This window comes from Stegostoma tigrinum, chromosome 4 (genome assembly GCF_030684315.1).
Source record: "Stegostoma tigrinum isolate sSteTig4 chromosome 4, sSteTig4.hap1, whole genome shotgun sequence".
Classification (NCBI taxonomy): domain Eukaryota; kingdom Metazoa; phylum Chordata; class Chondrichthyes; order Orectolobiformes; family Stegostomatidae; genus Stegostoma; species Stegostoma tigrinum.
In genome coordinates this window covers 76,615,225-76,637,065 of record NC_081357.1, presented here as the reverse complement: position 1 = coordinate 76,637,065, position 21,841 = coordinate 76,615,225, and the positions used below count along the sequence as shown (strand labels likewise).

At 39.4% G+C, this 21,841-nt stretch overlaps 1 protein-coding gene across 1 annotated transcript in view; it reads right to left on the bottom strand.

Moving 5' to 3' along the window:
* Window positions 1-21,841, bottom strand: part of LOC125452701 (macoilin-like) — a 117,317-nt gene that overhangs the window by 20,543 nt on the left and 74,933 nt on the right. The window contains exons 4-6 of the mRNA XM_048531408.2: window positions 12,457-12,580; window positions 5,004-5,182; window positions 2,415-2,877 (exon numbers count right to left, since the gene is read on the bottom strand). Coding sequence (XP_048387365.1) covers window positions 2,415-2,877; window positions 5,004-5,182; window positions 12,457-12,580 — 766 coding nt within the window. The remainder of the gene's footprint in view (window positions 1-2,414; window positions 2,878-5,003; window positions 5,183-12,456; window positions 12,581-21,841) is intronic.

The window sequence follows — 21,841 nt, the reverse complement described above, 5'->3', positions numbered from 1 at the left end:
GTTGACAAAGCTATTGTTCATCTGTGTAAGCATAATTCTGAGTGAACTTAAACATTAGTACTGATTGAAATGTGTTTATTTACAATCTACCAAAGCACAAATGAATAAAAATTAGTTAATTTTAATCATGCTAACAGCAGCAATTCAACTCACCACCATCTATTTTGCACTTGAAAATTGAGCAAGTAGATGATTAAAGGAGATGAAGGTGGTGATTTATATTCAACTATCCCTTTGATGCCATATTTGAAAGAGTCTGTAAATGCAAATGCAACCTGCACAGTTGAAAAGTGTAAGCCTCCTATACTAGGCAAATGATGGGTTAAATGACCCCATGCAAAGATAAAGTGCATACAAGTTTCATCTTGGTGAAACAATTAGAATATTCAATAGTTCTTTGTTTATGCGGACCCCTCCAGCATCAACTCTAAGTTCAGTAAGAGCTGATACTCTTGTTCATTAGCTGGGAGCAAATAATCATTACATCACCGCGATCGCATAATCTATTGCTTTCAATGATCTTGGACATGGTAGTATTAAATGTTTGTATTGATTTGTTCACAAATATGCCCAGGCTATAATAAGCATACTGGTCAATTACTAAACCAACGGGCCTGAAACACAGATAGTGCTGGAAACACTCCAGAGGTCAGGCAATATCAATGGAGAGAGAAAAGGTGTTAACTCTTATTTCTTTGCATAGAGATTATTTGATAGCCAGCGTTTTTTTTATTTTAATGTCAGATTTCCAGCAACTTTGCTACTGTTCTTCCATAATTCAGAAGCCAGGAATGATCTAATGATACCCTCAAATCTTACCATCGAAGCTGAGGAATTTCAATTCAATCAATTAAATAAATCTTACATAAATTTTTAGTTTTTAAATTTTATTTATCAGTAATATTACCATAAAATTACTGAGCTGTTTTAAAACAGCATCTGGTTCAATGTTCTTTGGGCAGGTAATCTGTTGTCCTCACCTATTATGGTCTATCTATAGCTCCGAACGTACAGGAATGGTGACTTTAACAACTCTGTGAGACCAAGAAAGGCATTCAGCTCTATCTCAACAACAATTAGAGAAGGACAATGATTTCTAGTCTTCCCAGTAATACCCACATCCCTTGAAGGAATCCATTTTTAGTCAAGCTCATCACCCTGACATTTAACAAAGAACAAAGAAAATTACAGCACAGGAACAGGCCCTTCGGCCCACCAAGCCTGCACCGATCAAGATCCTCTGTCTAACCTGTCATCTATTTTCTAATGGCCTGTGTCCATTTGCTCCCTGCCCATCCATGTAACTGTCCAAATATATCGTAAAAGACGCTAATGTGTCTGCGTCTACCTCCATTTTCACAGGAACATGTCTCTCCTGCACACTAATCAGCCTCTCCTTAATAGCCTCCCACATATCAAATGTGGATTTACCTTCAAACAGTTTCTCCCAATCTAAATTCCTCAGACCCTGCTGAATCTTGGTATAGTCGGCCTTCCCCCAGTTTAGTACTCTTCCTTTAGGACCATTCCCACGCTTGTCCATGAGTATTGTAAAGCTTACGGAATTCTGGTCGCTATTTCCAATGTAGTCCCCTACTGTAATATCAACCACCTGGCCGGGTTCATTCCCCAGCACCAGGTCCAGTATGGCCCCTTCCCGAGTTGGACTACATACATACTGCTCTAGAAAACCCTCCTGGACACACCTTACAAATTCTGCTCCGTCTTGACCCCTAACACTGAGTGAATCCCAGTCAATGTTGGGAAAATTAAAATCTCCCATCACCACCACCCTGTTTCTCCTACACCTTTCCATTATCTGTTTATATATTTGTACCTCTATCTCACGCTCGCTGTTAAGAGGCCTGTAGTACAGCCCCATCATAGCAACTGCACCCTTCCTATTTCTGAGTTCAACCCATATTGCCTCACTGCTTGAGTCCTCCATGGGGCCCTCTTTCAGTACGGCTGTGATATCATCTTTGACCAGTACTGCAACTCCTCCACCCCTTTTACCTCCCTCTCTACCCCGCCTGAAGCATCGATATCCTGGGACAACTAGTTGACAATCATGCCCTTCCCTCAACCAAGTCTCAGTAATTGCAATTACATCATACTCCCAGGTACCGATCCAAGCCCTAAGCTCATCTTCCTTAGCTACTACACTTCTCGCATTAAAACAAATGCGCCTCAGACCACCTGTCCCATTGTGTTCATCATCTGCTCCCCGACTACTATTCACTTTAGTCACACTGACTCCATTATCTAGTTCCCTACAGGCTTTCGTTACTACCTCTTTTCTGTCCAATATTTGGTTCCCATCCCCTGCCACATTAGTTTAAACCCTCCCCCACAGCATTAACTATGTTTTTTTTCTACAGTCGAATCCCAGAATCTAAATAAGGACATCTTACCGTAGTACAGTCTCTGGTTTGCTGTTCTGATTAGTTAAAGAGCCATTTTCAAAGATCCCTTTTCGTGTGTTTGTGTTTTTGCTTGAACATTTTTGCTTCTTCTCGTTTTTAGCAAAGATCACACTGCCATTTGATGCACCATGTGCCTTTGGTGATAAGTGCTTGCATATTCTTGAAGACTCAACACATAAATCATCATGGGGTAGATTTTCTGTGCTACCAGATGACTCATACTCTGCAATCTTGTTGAAGTAATTTTCCACACACTCTGTTTCAGTCACTCTAGAGTCTGTTGCTTGTAAACAGTTACTGGCTGTAACAGCTTGTTTTGTGACTTCCTTCACTTTCTCTTTGCCTTTATCTTTATATTCTAGTTCTGGTAAGGCTAAAGTGTATTTCTTCCCTATTGTAATGGTTCTGGTTGAATGCTGGTATTGAGAGGACAGTGGAAGCCCTTTAAATGCTAATAAAAAGACAAAAAAATTATAACATGAAGGCAGCAATGGAAACATACATCAGTGTATCAAAATCAGTAAGGAGAAAAGACAGATGCATATAAAAGAAAACAAAGAACTGCAGTTGCTGAAGATCTGAAACAAAAATAGAAATTGCTGGAATAAATCAACTGTTCTGGTAGCGTCTGTGGAGTAAAATCAGAGTTGATGTTTTGAGTCCAGTTCCTGAAGAAGGATCACTGGACTCAAAATGTCAACTCTATTTCTCTCTCCACAGATGCTGCCAGGCCTGCTGAGTTTCTCCAGCAGTTCCTATTAAAGACAGATTCATGACTTGCATATTCAGCCTTGAAAAGAAGACATTTTGAAGAGGAATCCAACCTAGAATGGTTACATACATGGTTTTTCCTTTCTCCTTTGATGGTTTAGAATATGAAATTGAAGACTAAGCTAGCTTAAAGAGTTTTGTACAGCTGCAACATGACCTCTTGGCTCCAAAACTCAATCCCTCTATCAATAAAACCTAACACACCGTACACCTTATTAACAACCCCATCAACCTGGGTGGCAACTTTCAGGGATCTTTGCACATGGATACTGAGATCTCTCTGCTCATCCATGCTACCAAGAATCTTACCATTAGCCGAATACTCTGTATTCCTGTTACTCCTTCCAAAGTGAAGCACCTCACACTTTTCTGCATTAAACTCCATTTGCCACCTCAGCCCATCTCTGTAGCTTATCTATGTCCCTCTGTAACCTGCAACACCTTCTGCACTATCCACAACTCCACTGACTTTAGTGTCATCCGCAAATTTACTAACCCATCCTCTTATGCCCTCATCCAGATCATTGATAAAAATGACAAACAGGAGTGGCCCCAAAACAGATCCTTGTGGCATACCACTAGTGACTGAACTCCAGGATGAACATTTCCCATCAACCACCACCCTCTGTCTTCTTCCAACTAGCTAATTTTTGATCCAAACCACTAAATCACCCTTAATCCCATGACACTGTATTTTCTGCAATAGCCTACCGTGGGGAACCTTATCAAACGCTTTACTGAAATCCATATACACCACATCAACCGCTTTACCCTCATCCACCTGTTCAGTCACCTTCTCAAAGAACTCAATAAGGTTTGTGAGGCACGACCCACCCTTCACAAAACCGTGTTGACTATCCCTAATCAAATTATTCCTTTCTAGATGATTATAAATCCTATCTCTTATAATCCTTTCCAACACTTTACCCACAACCGAAGTAAGGCTCATTGGTCTGTAATTACCAGAATTGTCCATCCTCCCCTTCTTGAACAAGGGGACAACATCTACTATCATCCTGTCTTCTGGCACTATTCCTGAACATAATGACAACATTAAGGTCAGAGCCAAAGGCTCTGCAATCTCCTCCCTAGCTTCCCAGAGAATCCTAGGATAAATTCCATCTGGCCCAGGGGACTTATCTATTTTCACACTTTCCAGAATTGCTAACACCTCCTCCTTATGAGCCTCAATCCCGTCTTGTCTAATAGCCTGTATCTCAGTATTCTCCTCGACAACATTGTCTTCTTCCTGTGTGAATACTGAAAGATATTTATTTAGCGTCTCATCTATCTCTTCAGGCTCCATGCACAACTTCCCACTACTGTCTTTGACTGGCCCTAATCTTACTCTACTCATTCTTTTGTTCCTGACATACCTATAGAAAGCTTTCCTTGATCCTACCTGCCAAAGACTTCTCATGTCCCTTCCTGGATCTTCTTAGCTCTCTCTTTAGGTCCTTCTTGGCTAACTTGTAACTCTCAAATGTCCTAACTGAGCCTTCACGCCTCATCTTTACATAAGCCTCCCTCTTCCTCTTGACAAGAGTTTCAACTTCTTTGGTAAACCATGGTTCCCTCGCTTGACCACTTTCTCCCTGCCCGAAAGGTACATGCTTATCAAGGAAACATATTAGCTGTTCCTTGAACAAGCTCCACATTTCAGTTGTAAAATCTGTCACCACAACTTGGATTTGTTTAAGAATATGAGTATAAGCATTCTTTTATGGGAAGAAATATACGACAGTGATAGAGTCAGTATCAAATAAAAACAGAAAAAATGGAGAATTGGAATTCTGATCCAAATACCGTCTTCCAAACTCCGGTCCTGTCTTGTTTGCAGTTGTGGTTCTAAGGGTAAGGCCTGTTGAAGAATTTGCATGAAGAATTCATTCTGTTTTTTAACTTCTTTCTGTTTCCTTAGTTTAATCTTGTAGCAAATGTAACTTTTAAATTCAAAACCGAAAGACACCACTGGATACCCTATGCTAAAAGAAGAAAGGAAATAACATTTAATTAAAAAAGAACATGCATTTGCATAGTACCTTTGAGAAAACAAGAACCTGAAAACTTCAGTCAAATAATTAGATCTGAAGTCTTGTTCGTGCGATAACAAAGGAAAATGCAACAGCCAGTTTACTTGCAACAAGCTACGATAAAAAACAAAGAAGTAAACGATCATTTATCTATTTTTACAACATAAGATCAATGTTAGACCTTAGCATCTACAATAGTAAAACCTGAAGAAGTATTTTGATATAGCCATAACCTTACAGATTTTATTTATGAAGACTTTATTTTCTAATATAGTTAACTTTACAAAACATGGAAGTGTGAGGGATATAAAACATCAAGCCAGTCCGTTCAGCTCATTGAATATCTTTTGATGTTTATGCTCGATTCAAGCCTGCGTCCATCCTTACTAGTCTAATTGTATCAACATAATCACCTACTCTCTTCCCGCATCTGATTATCCAAGCTTCCTTTAAATGCATCTATCATATTCATCTCAATCATTCACTGTACGAGCAAGCTCCACATTCTTGCTACTCCTCGGGTGAAGCTCTTCTCACAATTCCCTATTTGTTAAAAAAAATGTATGTGTTGAGATTCTGTGGAATTATAAAGATTTTAAAACTCAGTGTAGTTTTTAAGTAAAGGGAGGTCATTGAGTCTGGATTTTACAATCATACATTCTATCCGTACTTTGTATAACCTAAGTGGCAAAGTCTACAGAAGTTTACCAAGCAGTAGAGTAACTTCTGTCACATCACAACAAATGTTCTTTAAGTAAAACCTGAGAAGCTGAAAGACACAAAACTAAGGCATTGTGGATAAATCACCATGTTAAGTTAACATATGCAGTGTTCACCTAGTATTAGAATGTTCCCTCATCGCAAGCGTTTGCAATGGAAACCAGTTAATTCGCTGATTTTACCAGTTTTCCCCAGAGGATTTGAAGCTACTGATTAAGTTTCTTGACTATTCCTGAGAAAAGCAGTTACAGACAACTAAATGTTTGTGGATCTGGAATCACTTATAATCCAGACTTGTGACAACTGCACATTTCCTTCCTGATACAGTATCAATAAACCATGCCAGACAGCATCCGAGGAGCAAGAAAGTCAATATTTTGGGCCAAAACCCTTTGTCAGGTCTGGACAGAGGGAGGGGAGCCCTGAAGTAAATAGAGGGAGGGGTTGGGGCTGGGGGAAGGTTAGATGGGATAGTGATAGGTGGATGCAGGTAGGGCTAACCTAAACTTCCCCACCTCCCTCCCTTTATTTACTTCTGGGTTCACCAACCCCTTCAACTTCCCCAGTCCTGACAAAGAGTTTTGGTCCAAAACATTGACTTTCCTGCTCCTTGGATGCTGTCTGACCTGTGCTTTTCCAGATCCACAACTATTGACTCTGGCTTCCAGCATCTGTAGTCCTGGCCATGTCCAAATCAATAAACCTTGCAATACTTGGATTCTACTCCAGTGAGGTAACTGCTGTGCTATAGTGTCTCATGCTGTAGGCCAAAGAGGAAAGAAACCAACTCATAACTATGAGTAAGTGAAGTGAGAGCCAAGCTTTCGCTATAATTAGTACTCCTCTCTGTAGACTTCACTAATTTTAAATACCTGTGCAAGCCTTCAAAGGCTGATACTTACTTAGCCAATGCTAATAAAAGTCAACCAGCAATTAATCAGCCAACATTAGTTTTAAAATTCTTACACTTGTTTCCATATTTGGCTTTGCTGCTCCCCATCTCTATAATTTCCTTCAGTCCCATATTCTGTGAGTTAGCTATAGTCCTCTGATTCTGGCTTTCAGCACATTCCTACTTTTAACTGCTTCAATACTAGTGACAAGCCTTCAACTGTCTAGTCCCTAAGCTCTCGAACTCCCACTGTGCATTTCTTCACTTTTCTATTACACTTTCTGTAACATACTCCTTTAACTCCACCTCTTCCAACAAGCTGTAGCCTTCTGCCCTAATATCTTCTGGCGTGACTAAGTGTCCAATGCTGCTTCACAATACTCCTGGGGAGCATTCAAAAGGTTTTATTACAATAAAACCATATATAAATACACGTTGCTATTGTTGGGCTGTGAAAAATAGGCAGATTGAAGTTTTAAATACAAAATGAACATGAATCTAAAATCTCAACACATCAATCCAAAGGGAAGCAAGCAATAAAAGATAGCAAGATGTAATACAATCATCTTTAATTGACTCACTTCATGTCTCATCTAATCCAATTGGTTACTTTGTGTAATTCTGCTTGCAGCATGATAAGAAATCTTAGCAATGGTGCTAAAACAGATCTATTTTTCAAAGCAAACATTGTTTAATTTAGCTTAAATTATAAATGTACTTAAAAATTTTTAATTGACAAAGCTAACATTAAGCAGGATCTGTAGTGGGAAGATAAGTAGTAGAAATTATCATTAATTACTTTGCAAGTGTTACAGCAACTAATTTAGTTCTGGGCCAGTTCATTCATTTTATAATATTCCCAAATACAAACCTCATCTATGGAATTCATGCAAATTTCATTGTTCAACAGTAAACCTGGTACACAATACAGAATGTCATTTTTTAAAAAATGTCCTACTTCTATTGATATTTCAGGTAGATGGAAAACTAAGACACCACTGAAAGGGTTCCCTTTTCCTACCCTTGTTGTTCGTGAGGTGCCTCGTCTCATCTACTTCTCAATTATTTGCAAACGAATGCTGTACGTTATTCTCTAGTGGCAGGACAAGAAAAATGTAATCAATGTTCTTGAGCTCTGGAATTGCCCCCATTTCATTTAATACAATAAACGGAGCAGATAGTGAGGTGACTGACTCCAGAATGGAAGGATAGAGGAATTAATTGAGGCTCAGGCAGAAGAGCTTGATCATCACTGAAATGGTGTGAAGTGGCTTTTGAAAATAGAGTGGTGTCAGAAGACTAGTAGACTGCAAATGCAACTCCTGTATAAAATGTGAGATAGGGCATTCCCACAGAGCATTGGATGGAACCTTCTGTTGTCCCTGTTGTTGAGCTTAGAAGTGGGAAGTAATGCACTCAGGTGGGTTGGTAGCATATTGGATTCCCCACCACCATCCTGCCTCCACAAGGATTATATTCTGGACATGAAGATGCATGGTTGAATTTCCTGCTCTGGCAATAATTAATGACCACTTAAAGGTTTCTTCCATTGCAGCTGGTATTAACTCAATTGCAAAAATAGTAAGAACTGCCAATGTTGGAATCAGAGATAACACAGTGTGGAGATGGAGGAGCACAGCTGGCCAGGCAGCATCAGAGGAGTAGGAACAAGTGCTGCCAGGCTCTGATTGGTTGGTAAAACTTTGTAGCCAAGATTTCTGCTCTTTGGTTTTTTGATTCCAGGGGAAGGCTTGCTGATGGCCTCCTTACTGCCTGTAGAGGACTCCTCTTCATTGCACCATCCCATGGAACAAGACCTCCAGGTTCCTGTTGGAGAGAGGCAGTGCCAATTCTCCCTTCTCAGCCATCTCTTATCATAGTCTGCAAAACTAAGTAGGACAATTTGCAGATGCCAACATTCCTCCAGGTATGCAATAGCGTGTAAAGATGGGGCAGATTCAAGAAATGTTGGTCTTTAGCATATCATAAAATGGGACAGAAATTGAACATGAGGCACACCATATGTTTGGGATTGGCAATTAATGTGGCAAGCTGGTGAAATCTTGCTGGGCCTCACTGCGAGCTACATTCCAAATAAATGAAACTTGGATGTAGCCAAAAAAAACTAAATTATCTCATAGGGAAGATATTTCCACTTGCGTGGACACCTGAACATGTATAATTATTATTTAGTGATAAGTCAAAGGAATAAGTCACACTGATGAAGTTGACACTTCAGGGAGTAGTTGAGAGGAAGGTCATAAATGCATTCAACAAGATGTTAGATCAACACATGAGGAAGGACGGTATCAAATGAAAAGTTGATGGGAGTAGCTGAAGAGGAATTGGAGGAGGGTAATGAAGAGTGTAAATGCCAGTATGGATGTTGAGTGTTCACGTTCTCTGCTGTAAATCTTTTACAATGAATTTGTAAACTTCGCATAGAAAATTAAGTCTGGTCCATTCAAGTAAATATATTATTTCTACAATGCAATAAGTGTTAATACCAAACTATTTTCTCAGACACAGAAAATTAGCTTTTGTTTTAATAATTGGCTTCAAAGTTTTAATCACTGTTGGTAATTTAAAATATTAAAATTAAAATATTAAAGTATTGTTTTTTTCCCACTCAATCTAATCTTACTTTCTACCTTTATTTTTCTTACTAGATGAGATCTGGCATTGAATTCACCCACTTTTCATCCTCAGGCTTTGTATTGTTAATTTCATAATGCTTCGATATGATTGATTGGGATGATACATGTTTGCTTGATTTTTCACTCAGAGCCAGATCCCCTGTCTTCCTTGCTGCAAAGCTTCAAACTCACACTTTCAGCAACTAGGCTTTCAAAAGCAAGGTGCAAGGATAATGCTTATTAACTGTACAGAATATGAGATGCCTTGCTATGGAAAAATGCCCATTTAGTTGATAACACTGCTTCTACTATTTTCGTAGCATGATGGGCTACAAATATGGCTTTCCATTTGCATGCCAACTATGAGTGCACAGATTGCAGTCCCTCAAAGCAAGATCAATTGCATTTGAATTCACTATCTGAATAATAAAGAAAAGGTTACAGCAAATGTTTTTAATCAGCATCTATAGGACCAGGAGTGTACTGGTTAATCAAGTATTCTAGATAACTGAGAGAACCACATAATCACTGTAAAAATACACACTAAGTAATAGAAACAAAATGCAGGGGTAAGCACATCACTGGTATACTTATTTTCAGCAAAAATCACTTAAATAATAGTGCAACTTTTCCTTAAATAAAACTTGCCAGCTGAAAGCCTTCTCAGTTATACCCTCAACTGACTACTCAGACATCACAATAGATTGCAGTATAATAAAATGTGAGGCTGGATGAACACAGCAGGCCAAGCAGCATCTCAGGAGCACAAAAGCTGACGTTTCGGGACTAGACCCTCTCTGATGAAGGGTCTAGGCCCGAAATGTCAGCTTTTGTGCTCCTGAGATGCTGCTTGGCCTGCTGTGTTCATCCAGCCTCACATTTTATTATCTTGGAATTCTCCAGCATCTGCAGTTCCCATTATCTCTCACAGTAGATTGCAGCGTTTGGGGAGAAATTGACTTGAAATTAAATCAGTTGTTGATATTTTGTGTGGTCATTTGATTGAACAACAAGAATATTTATATTGAGGTAAATAACTTGTAAAAGACTATAATAATTGGACAGAACAATAAAGTAAACTCTACAGAATTTGAGGTGTATAATTTTGCCAATTTATCAAGAATGCTGGTTCAGAAGGTGCTGGTTAAAACAAAATTTGCTGTAAATTATTACAGTTGGATTCATTATCAGGAATAATACTTTGGTACTGGAGTCCATGTTCTTTTAAATTGTTACACTGTAACAAATGATCAGATTTGAGGTCTGTTTTGTTAAATTTGAAAACAAAAATAGTATTACATTTTTTTGGGCAGTTGGCACAGAGTAGTTAATATTCAATTATGTGAAATTTGATCAGCCTGTACTGCTGAATGTTGGATTTAAATCCAAAGTTTTTTTTCATTTTGCTTGATTCTTTTTCTCAACAATAATAATGGATTGTTCACAGTAATCACTGTTTTTCAAATTCTTGTTCCAGCACCAACACATAAGTTACATCAGATTTCTCAGTGAATAGTCATTTGGAATTTTTGTTTGCAATACGTAAATATTGACAGTGATCAACCAACACTGGTTACAGAAAGAGTTGTCTGGCATCTGCTACTGAAAGAAGTGGGCTTAGTTTCATGAGTAAAGCAAGGATACTCACTGTGGATCCCAAAGACAGCTATTTTACCTTACTCTATTATGTATTAATTCTCTTGGTGTTCAACTGATTGTAGCATCAGTTGAAAGGGAATTCTAGACTGAGCTGCAGTGATGACATTTCAGTTGTTCAAGCAGCAAAGTACATTTCAGAATTCTCACAGGTAGCCAACCAGGAAATGAAAGGCATTAATAATCAAATCACATTTTACAAATTTTAGAGACCATGAAAAAAGAATTGGGATATAGAATAATTGTAAAGCTAGACAAAAAAAACGTAAATCTGATAAAAGTGTGAACAAACATTTTAGAAAAGCAAAAATCTAGCAACAAGTCATGAATCAGAGAAATTTATAACAACTCATAGATATACAATTATTTTTCAGGGCCATTTCAGTTAATCAATAACAGTTATGATTCAGATTCTATTAAACATGTTTTTTTTTAAAAACAGGGTTTCTAACAGTAATATGAGAATGATTAAGATGAAATTCTCACCAAATCAAATGGCTCTGTGAAATTGTTATTCAGGAGAGAGAGTCCACAGTCAAGTTTGTGGTGAAGCAACAAATGACAGACCACAACTTCAGGATTTCTCCATTAGTTTGTGCTGGCATTGAATCTTGAAATTGTAGTCATAGAATCCCTACAGTGCAAACAGAGGCCATTCGCCCCATTGAGTCTACATCAACGTTATGACAGCATCCCACTCTATCCCTATCACCCCACATTTACCATAGTTAACTCCCTTGCCTGAACACTGCAGGGCAATATAGCATGGCTAATCCACCTAACTTGCAGACCTTTGGACTATGGGAGGAAATTGATACAAACATGATGACAGCATGCAAATTCCACACTGTCACCCTAGGGTGGAATCAATCCTGGGTCCCTTGCACTGTGCGGCAGTAGTGCTAACCACTGTGTCACTGTGCTGCCAAAGAGCCAGAGCAGTTATTCAGTCCACCATCAAAATTCCCACAAATTCCAAGCCTACATTGTCAAAGGAGAGCTGAACTATTGTATCAGCTCCAGTTTATGATATCTGATAAATCCATGGAAAAATCATAAGCCTTTTTTTGATGCAATGGTCATGTCCCTACCTCTGAGCCAGGTAAACCTGGGTTCAAGCCCCAAATGCTTAAGATGTGTGTCATAGCATGTTTGAACAGGTTGATTAAAAATACCCATAACTTTTCAATTCTTTTGTGCACCAAGACACCAAATGCGGTTGGATGAAATCAGTAGGAACAACATTAAAATTGTTAACATGAGGCTTTTGAAGTTCTGCCTGTGTCTTACATTATAAAACCTATTAGATATTGCTGACTTACCAGTGTGCTGCAAATGGGCGGCAAAGATCTACATTGAAATTTCTTGAATCCTTAAATCTGATTGTTGCTTCGATATAAATAAATAGTATCCAAAGAGATAAAGTAGATAAGCAACCACCTCTATCTACAGGGCAAAAAAGAAAGGCTTTGCGTTAGAAATTACATGATTGATAAACATATCTGATCAAATACAGTTCACAGATATAATTCCCAATGGAAGGTTAATTTGGAGCTTGCAGTGCACTTCATTTTAGCATGTTGCAACCTAATTTGTAGCACCAGGGTGCTAGGAGGGAGATAATAAAGTGTGAAGCTGGATGAACATAGCAGGCCAAGCAGCATCTTAGGAGCACAAAAGCTGACGTTTCGGGCCTAGAACCTTCATCAGAGAGGGGGATGGGGTGAGGGTTCTGGAATAAATAGGGAGAGAGGGGGAGGCGGACCGAAGATGAAGAGAAAAGAAGATAGGTGGAGAGGAGAGTATAGGTGGGGAGGTAGGGAGGGGATAGGTCAGTCCAGGGAAGACGGACAGGTCAAGGAGGTGGGATGAGGTTAGTAGGTAGGAAATGGAGGTGCGGCTTGGGGTGGGAGGAAGGGATGGGTGAGAGGAAGAATAGGTTAGGGAGGCAGAGACAGGCTGGGCTGGTTTTGGGATGCAATGGGGGGGAGGGGATGAGCTGGGCTGGTTGTGTGATGCCTTGGGGGGAGGGGACGAACTCGGCTGGTTTTGGGATGCGGTGACGGAAGGGGAGATTTTGAAGCTGGTGAAGTCCACATTGATACCATTGGGCTGCAGGGCTGCTAGGAGGGAGAGTTGTTCTGCTGTGAGTAGAGGCCTGGTAGATTGGGAATATTGCTATGTTCACAGTGGTCATTGCTGCTTCAGCCTTCAGGACCCCAAAATTTAACCTCATAGTCCCAGCTTGGGAAGTCCTGATCTAGATAGCACAAGTGAGGAACACAATGGGACATTCTTCATTTGCCTTGATGTGTACAACAGCAACAGCACTCAACACTATCCAAGACAAAGCATTCCAATTGAATGGAACCCATTCCACCATTGCCAACATTTACTTCCTCCATCACGGATACACAGTGGGAGCGATGTGAACCTTCTACAAGATGAACTACAACAACTCATCAAGGCTCCTTCAATAACAGTTTCCAAATTATTGAACTATACTACCAGAATGACAAAGGTAGCAGATCCAGGCAAAACCATCTCCCGTAAGTTCTACTCCAAGCCACACGCATCCCGACTTTGAACTAAATCACTGTTTGTTCACTGTCACTTAGTTAACATTCTAGAAGTTTTTTCCTAACAGAATTGTGGGTGTCCTTACACTCCAAGACTTCAGCAGTTCAAGAAGGCAGCTTACCATTGCATTCTCAAGGGCAATTAGAAATCAACAATAAATGCTGGCGCAGCTGGTAATGTTAACACCCCTTAACTTGGTGTTCAAAAAGGTGATCTTACAGTGATACATAAGATAGAAAATAGTATGGAAAGGTAAAACTGAAGACAACTTTGAACTATGTTGCACTATAAATATGTCCAAGTACTGTAGTATCTAGTTCTATGCATATGTAACTAAGACTTACGCAATCTGCTTCATTCTATCCAGGTTAAATATGTACCTTTAATGATTAACTAATTCTTCTATTTAAAAAAAAGTCCAATCCCTGTAAAGTCACTTCAAAACAATGTAGGACCTATTTTGATATTCATACAGAACTTTTATTGTGCTTCGAGAGAACAATATATAACGGTCTCACAGAGCTCAGACTTTTAGTGTTGAGATTAGTTTAACAAGTTGTAGATCAGTAATAGAGTTTTAAAATGTTTCTTCAATTTCTTCCAATTGTTTCAATTAATCATGATGCAATTTTGTCAATTCTGCTAACTGTTTATAGGGTATGGGTATCACAAGGCCAGCAGTCATTGCCCCAAATGTCTTTGTTGGAAACTGAGGCATGAAGCACTGGTATTTTGTATTCAAATGCCATTACATATTATTGTTTATTTCAATGATCCCCCAGTAGCATGCTTTTGGGTTGGGAAGTCTGGAACAAAGGATCACAGTCTCATTATATGAAATAGACCATTTGGGACCAAGACGAGGAAAAATTTCTTCCCTCAAAAGGTAGTGAATCTGTGGAATTCTCTACCACAGAAGGCTGTGAAAGCCATATCACTGATTATATTCAAGAAAAATGTTTTTTTTTACATTTTAAAGGGCTCAGGTGTTTGAGGAGAAAATGGGAAATGGCATTGAGATGGAAGATGAACCATGCTCATTTTAAATGACAGTGCAGGCTCAAAGGGATGAATGGCCCAGTCCAGCTCCTAGGTTCTCTGTTTCTAAGTTTCAAAATCTGGGCTGTCATGGAAAAGACATCAACACAATAATTGTGGTTGAATAGGCAAAAATGAATGTTACTCTAGAAATGCTGATATATCTATTTCAATGACTAAAACTTGTCAGGAATTCAGACACTTGTAAGCTTAGTTTTCTGCTTTAGAAATCTGTTCCAAGGAACAATGTATTATATTTTTAAGAAATAGAAGTAAATGCCTCAGTAGCTACCCTGGAAAATTGCCCACACACAGACCAGTAATGTGCCATGTTCAATGTCCATCTCATGTTGATACAACTAATCTCCAGCACAATGGTGATAATGACACTAAAATTCACCTCAGTACTCCAGGTCATCAACTAAATGCTGATACTTATTGTTATCCTACATAAGATGTCTAAGTGTGGCACATAAGGACAGCTCAATGGCTCAGTGGTTAGCACTGCAGCCTCACAGCACCAGGGACCGGGTTTGATTCCAGCCTCGCGCGACTGTCGGTGTGGAGCTTGCACATTCTCCCCGTGTCTGCGTGGGTTTCCTCCGGGTACTCTGGTTTCCTCCCACAGTCCAAAGATATGCAGGCTAGGTGGATTGGCCATGCTAAATTGTCCATAGTGTTCAGGGGTGTGTGGGTTATAGAGGAATGGGTCTGGGTGGGATGTTTCAAGGGGCAGTGTGGACTTGTTGGGCCGAAGGGCCTGTTTCCACACTGTAGGGAATCTAATCTAATCTAATCTAAGTGAAGTTGGATCTGCTACCCCGGTCATTCTGATAGTATAGGTTAATGATTTGGAAGGTGCTATTGAAGAAGTCTTAATGATTTCTTGAAGTACAGATATAGCTGTGAAGCTACTCAAATCTGATAGCCTGTCACTACTCACTGTTTAGACTACAGTACGAAGACTGTCCAACAAACAAGTGGCTGCTACCTAAGAATTTTGTGTAGTGGCATGAATCAGTGCACTCAAGAGAAAAAGGAAAAATTTAATGAAAAAGAAGCAAATTAAAATCCAAATATATAAATAGATTTATCCGATTCAAGTATGAGGATGTGCATGACACTGTAAATTTTATTCACTAAGAAAAAACAAAATCTATCACCCTCAAACTGGTACCAGACTTAATGTCGCCACTAAATTATTTTAATCTTCACGGACTTAAGATAAAATTAAACTAAACATTAGTTTTTGCCAGACATTTCAATGGAGTCCTCTTTCCTCCTTAAAATCTAAACTATATAATATTCCCAAGAGATCATATAACAAATGTAACCACCATACATTGCAGTAACCTAACCATTTTAATGACATTTTCCTATTACTGTAATATAAGCAACCCTTAGATATGCATCTGGGTGAGTCCAGAATCAAAGTCAGAAAGGGGAAACCATTGCTTAAGCTAAATGTGACTTCAAGCATTACTTTCAGGAGAAAAGTTGCTGTAAGTCAGCCCAAAAGAATCAGTAGAGCTGTTTAAATTCTTACAAAATTGCATAAGTTTGTGCAACAAGTATTAAGCTTTAAAGGGCTGCTTATTTTGGATTCAAATGAGCAAACACACATAAGGCAAATACATGAGATTAAAGAAATTGGTCCACACAACTGAATTAACAACAGACTATGATACGGATGCACTTATCTGATTGAATCTATGGTTTAAAAGCTAGTATTGCATTTTTGAGATCCTAATAAAAAGAGAAACCAGCCTCCCATTTGTTAAGGAAACTAAGACTGACACTAAAATTAGAAACCAAAACTTCTGATTGAAATAATATAAAAAGAGTCAACGCAGCTCGATAGGTACTGCAGTAGAGGCAAGACGAAATAGGTAGAGGCTAAATTCAGAAGCTGTGAATCAGCAAAAACACAATTGTTGCTGTTGCCTGTCACTTGGCGATAAAGTTGCTTTCCACACCAAGTTGAAGAAGTTCTACAGTTGTGTGCTATTTCTGGTGAAATTCTTGAGAACAACTTGAAGGACTTTCTGACTGCGTCTGAACTATATACTCAATGGACTGCTGAACTATCTTGGTCATACCTGCCATTTAATATGTAATTTCTAGTTTACTATCAAACAAAGTTCGATTCATTCACATTTACTTTGTTTTTTAGAATATAGACATTTATTTAGTATATGGTGTTTGCTTTGTTTAAATTTTGTATAATAAGAATCATTTTGTTATAATACGGGGAATCTAGTGGTTTAACTTCTTTCAGTAAATAATATAAGACCATAATGCCATAAGATATACCAACAGAATTAGGCCATTTAGTCCATCAAATCTGCTCTGCCATTTGATCATGGTTGATGTGTTTCTCAATTCCATTCTTCTGCCTTCTCCCTGTAACCCTTGATCCCTTTACCATTCAAAACCTATCCATTTCTATGAATCAATAACTTGGCCTCCACAGCCCCTTGTGGCAATGAATTCCCTGGATTAACTATGTGCTGGCTGAAGAAATTCCTCCTCATCGCTGTTCTAAAAGTTCATCCTTCCACTCCGAGGCTGTGCCCTCAGGTCCTAGTTACTCCAACCAATGGAAACATCTTTTCTACATCCACTCTATTCAGGCCTCTTAGTATTTTTCAAGTTTCAATCAGAAACCCCCTCATCCTTCTAAACTCCATTGAGTACAGGCCCAGAGTCATCAATTGCTCCTCATGTGACAAGCCCTTCATCCCGGGGATCATTCTTGTAAAATTCATCTGGACCCCCTCCAATGCCAGCATGTCCTTCCTTAGATATAGGGCCCATAACTGCTCACCATATTCCAAATCTGACCAGAGCTTTATAAATCTTCAGCAGTACATCTCTGTTGTTATATCCTAGTGCCTTTTGAAATGAATACTAACCGCATTTGACTCCCTAACTGCCAATTGATCCTGGATGTTAACCTTAAGAGAGTCTAGAACTAGGGCTCCCAAGTCCCTTTCAGCTTCAGATTACTAAAGCCTTTACCCTTTTTGAAAATAGTGTATGCCTCTATTCTTCCTACCTAAGTGCAAAACTTCACACTTTCCCACATTATATTCATCTACCACTTGGTTGCCCACTTGCCTAGCATTCTCAAGTCCTTCTGCAGCCTTTCCACTTCCTCAAAACTACCTGCCCCTCCACCAGTCTTTGGGTCATGTGCAAACTTAGCAACAATGCCTTCAATGCCTTTGTCTAGATCACTGGAGCTATAGCATAATATAGCATAGAAACAGGATCTTCAGCCCAAACTGGTCCATGCTGACCATTTGGTTCATATCCCTCAAAACCCTTCCTGTCCATGTAGCTATCCAAATGTTTTTAAATGTTGCTATTTTACCTGTCTCTACCACTTTCTCTGACAGCCCGTACAATATATTCACCACTCTGTGTGAAGAAGGCCCTTCTTAAATCTATTCTCTCCCACCTTAATGTATAATGTGAATAGTTGTGATCCCAACATTGAAGTCGCTGTGGAACTCTACTCGTCACCAGATGTCATCCGAAAAAAAATCCCATTTTTCCCACTTTGTGCCTTCTGCCACTCAGTCAATCCTTATCCATGCCAGTACCTTTCCCCTAACACCATGGGGTCTTAACTTGTTTAGTAGTCTCCTGTGTGAAGCCTTGTCAAAGGCCTTTCGGAACTCAAAATAGATTATGTCCCCTGGCTCTCTTTTGTCTAACTTACTTGTTAATTCCTCTAAGAACTCTAATAGAACTCTTATATCTGACCTCCCCATAAGAAAGTCACGCTGATTCACCCCTATTTTACCATGCACTTCCAAGTATCTGCAATCTCGTCCTTAATAATGGATTGTAAAACCTTACCCATGACAAGGTTAGGCTAACTGGCCTACAGCTTCCAGTCTTCTGCCGCCTTCCCTTCTGAAAATGGAGAGTTATGTTAATCATTTTACAGTCTTCTTGGACCCTCCCAAACTTTGGTGACTCCTGGCAGATCACCACCAATACCTCTACAATCTTCTCAATATCTCTTTCATAATTCTGGGGTGTAGTCCCTCTGGTGCTGGTAATTTATCAGCCTTCAGATCTTCCAGCTTCCCCAGCACCTTCTCCATACTGATGGTCTCTACACTCACCTCTGCCCCCTGATTCTCTTGAGGTTCTGGTGTACTGCTGGTGTCTTCCACTGTAAAAACTAAGCTCCTATTTAGCTCCTCCACCATTTATTTGTTCCCCATTTTTACTTCTCAAGCCTCATTTTCCAGCAGTCCAATATCCACTCTTCACTCTCTCTTACATTTTAGCTATCTAAAAACGCAGTTGGAATGTTGTTTTATATTACTAGTTAGCTCACTCTCATATTTCATCTTCAACCCACTTATTGCTTCTTTTCTTGTTATCCTCTGCTGGTTTTTAAATGCTTCTCAATCCTGAGGCTTCCCAGTAACCTGCACCACAGTGTATGCTTTCTCTTTTGCTTTTATGATATCCTTGACTTCCATTGTCAGCTGTGGTTGCCCCATTCTCCACTTAGTATGTTCCTTAGGTTGAATTTCTGCCGTGCCTCCCTAATTAACCCAAGAGCTGCTGTCATTGCTGCTGCATCATCTTCACTATTAGGCTCCCCTTCCAATCGACTCTGGCCAGTTCTTCCTAATGTCTTTGCCATTACCTTTATTCAATTTTCATATCACTACATCTGATTCAATCTTCCCCCTCTCAAAGTGCATAGGAAGGTCACTGTCCCCGAGGGGTTCCTTCACCTTCAGTTCCCTAATCAAGTCTGCTTCATTACACACCACTAAATCCAGAATTGCCTGTCCCCTAGCGGACTCTACTACAAGCTACTCCAACAATAACTTGTAGACATCCCACAAATTCCTTTTCCTGGGACTGGCTGCCAACCTGATTTTCCCAGTCCACCTGTGTATTAAAATCCCCCATGATTATTGTAATAGTGCCTTTCTTACATGCTTTTTCTATCTCCTGATTTGTTTTCTTCCCCAAATCCTGACTACTGGTAGGAGGTCTGTACACAATTCCCGTCAGGGTCTTTCTTCCCTTGCATTTCCTCAACTCTACTCACACAAATTCTACACCTTCCATATCTACATTATTTCTAGCTATTAATTTCATTTCATTTCTTACTAACAAGGCAATCCTGGCCCTCTGCCCATCTGCCTCTCCTTTCATCAAAATGTGTATCCTTGAATATTTAGCTCCCAGAATAACTAGAGTTTTGGATTTATTCTTTGCTAAAAAAAAAACTTACTGGTCTCAGCTAAATTCATCATAAAAGTAAGGGCTCATTTGTACTGTAATACTCACCAATTTCCTAATATATTAAGATTATTAAGCAAGATTTTCCTCTAGTTTAATAAAGACCCAGATTTTCCAGTTCAATTTCCAAATGTACAAGTTCCAAATGTACAAAGAAATTTATCATGAAGCCAGAAGTTCTTCACAGTCAATAACTGTTGTTTATCAATCCAAATCTAAAAAAAATTTCAAGCTGTATACTTTATTCTGAATCAGCAGACTTGTTTGCTAAAGAATGGGAGCCAGTACTACCGTGCATTGAGCAGAAATGAAGGTTTGTGGCTCTGAATTTCTTGCTCTTCTTCTTCTTTAGATAGTGTGCTTTACCTTTAAGACATTAACTGATCTTCTAAAAATTGCACGGCTATATTTATCTTCTCACAGTTCCTTCTTAAACATAGACTCCAGAGATTGAGCCACCTGCAGGACTCCATGCTCTGCCTCTGATAGATGACACGCTGCTCTTCATACATTAAAACATACTGTAAAAACAGTTTCTGCAGCCATCAATACAGCCATGCAAGGATTCTGCCTATCCTCACTCTGCTCTCCACCTGTCTATTTCATGCCCCATAGGCTTCCTCAGAAGCTCCGTCCTCTCAGGGTCATGCCTCAGGCAACCCACCACTCATGACCTCTTGCTCCATCTCCATGATCCTGCAAATGAAATCGCTCCCTCTGAAAATGGATACATGGGTGTCAACGATTTCCCCTATCCTGGAATTCTCTCTCATGTCGTCAACTAGCAACAGGAAGCTTGGTGATAACATTTATGGTAACTGTGGGGCCTGGAGTAAGTCAGGGAGACAGTGCCTCCGCATTACATCATAAATGTCTGCAGTACACCTGCATTTCACCAACAATGGAATTTGAAAACCTTCATTTTAAAAAACCCTGAAATTTTCCATACTTTGTGAATGCTGTGTGCTTTATATAGATCAATGTTTAAAATGCTGAGTTGGATATTGTCATTTCATCAGCTGCACTTTTCTTTCCTTGTTTAGCCTCCTCTCAATCAAATATTTCTTCCATGTGAGAGGACAATATTTAGAATCTTGCTGCCTTGGTTTTTGGACCATCAGTGAGTTGACTTCTGGGTTGGGAATCCAGACACATGAGTATCAGGCCTATCAGTTGAACTTCCTGGCAAATGTCCATAGAAGGTCACATCCAGGATCCCTGTCCCAATTAGAGTTGACAGATGGAATGAGGATTGGGAATTAGGACTGAACACACAGGGTTTACAGGCTCGCTGGCAGCCATTCCCAGTGATTGAACAGACATTTATGTTGCAGTGACTTGAAGAAGTTATTTCTGAAGAAAATGGAGGGGAGATCTGGAAGATCTACAGCTCTGTGAATTGTGGAAGCCTTCTGTAGGAATTGCCAGTAATTTCTTTGCTAAGACCACTGCCACTAATATTAGTCCCAATAATATGCCCCTTACATGACAAGACTCTGTGAATGGTTGATCTCAGCTATGCCATTTTTTTGTCCCCTTGATAGCATTGAATGCTTATCAGTTGCAGGCTTCAATTAGTTTCTGTTAGTCCTCCCTTAAAGATGGCAGAAGCTTGGATGACATCAGGATACAGTTCAAATGACTTTTGTTCCAATTTTCTCTTGGTCAAAAATGATCTCTAACCATCTAGGAAAACTCCGCACAATGTAATTTTCTGCCATTTCCAGCAAGTACATGAATAAGTGTCAATATCAGTCAAGCAGCAATCTTAGTGTAAATTAAAAATGCTTTTTTTTAAAAGGTGGA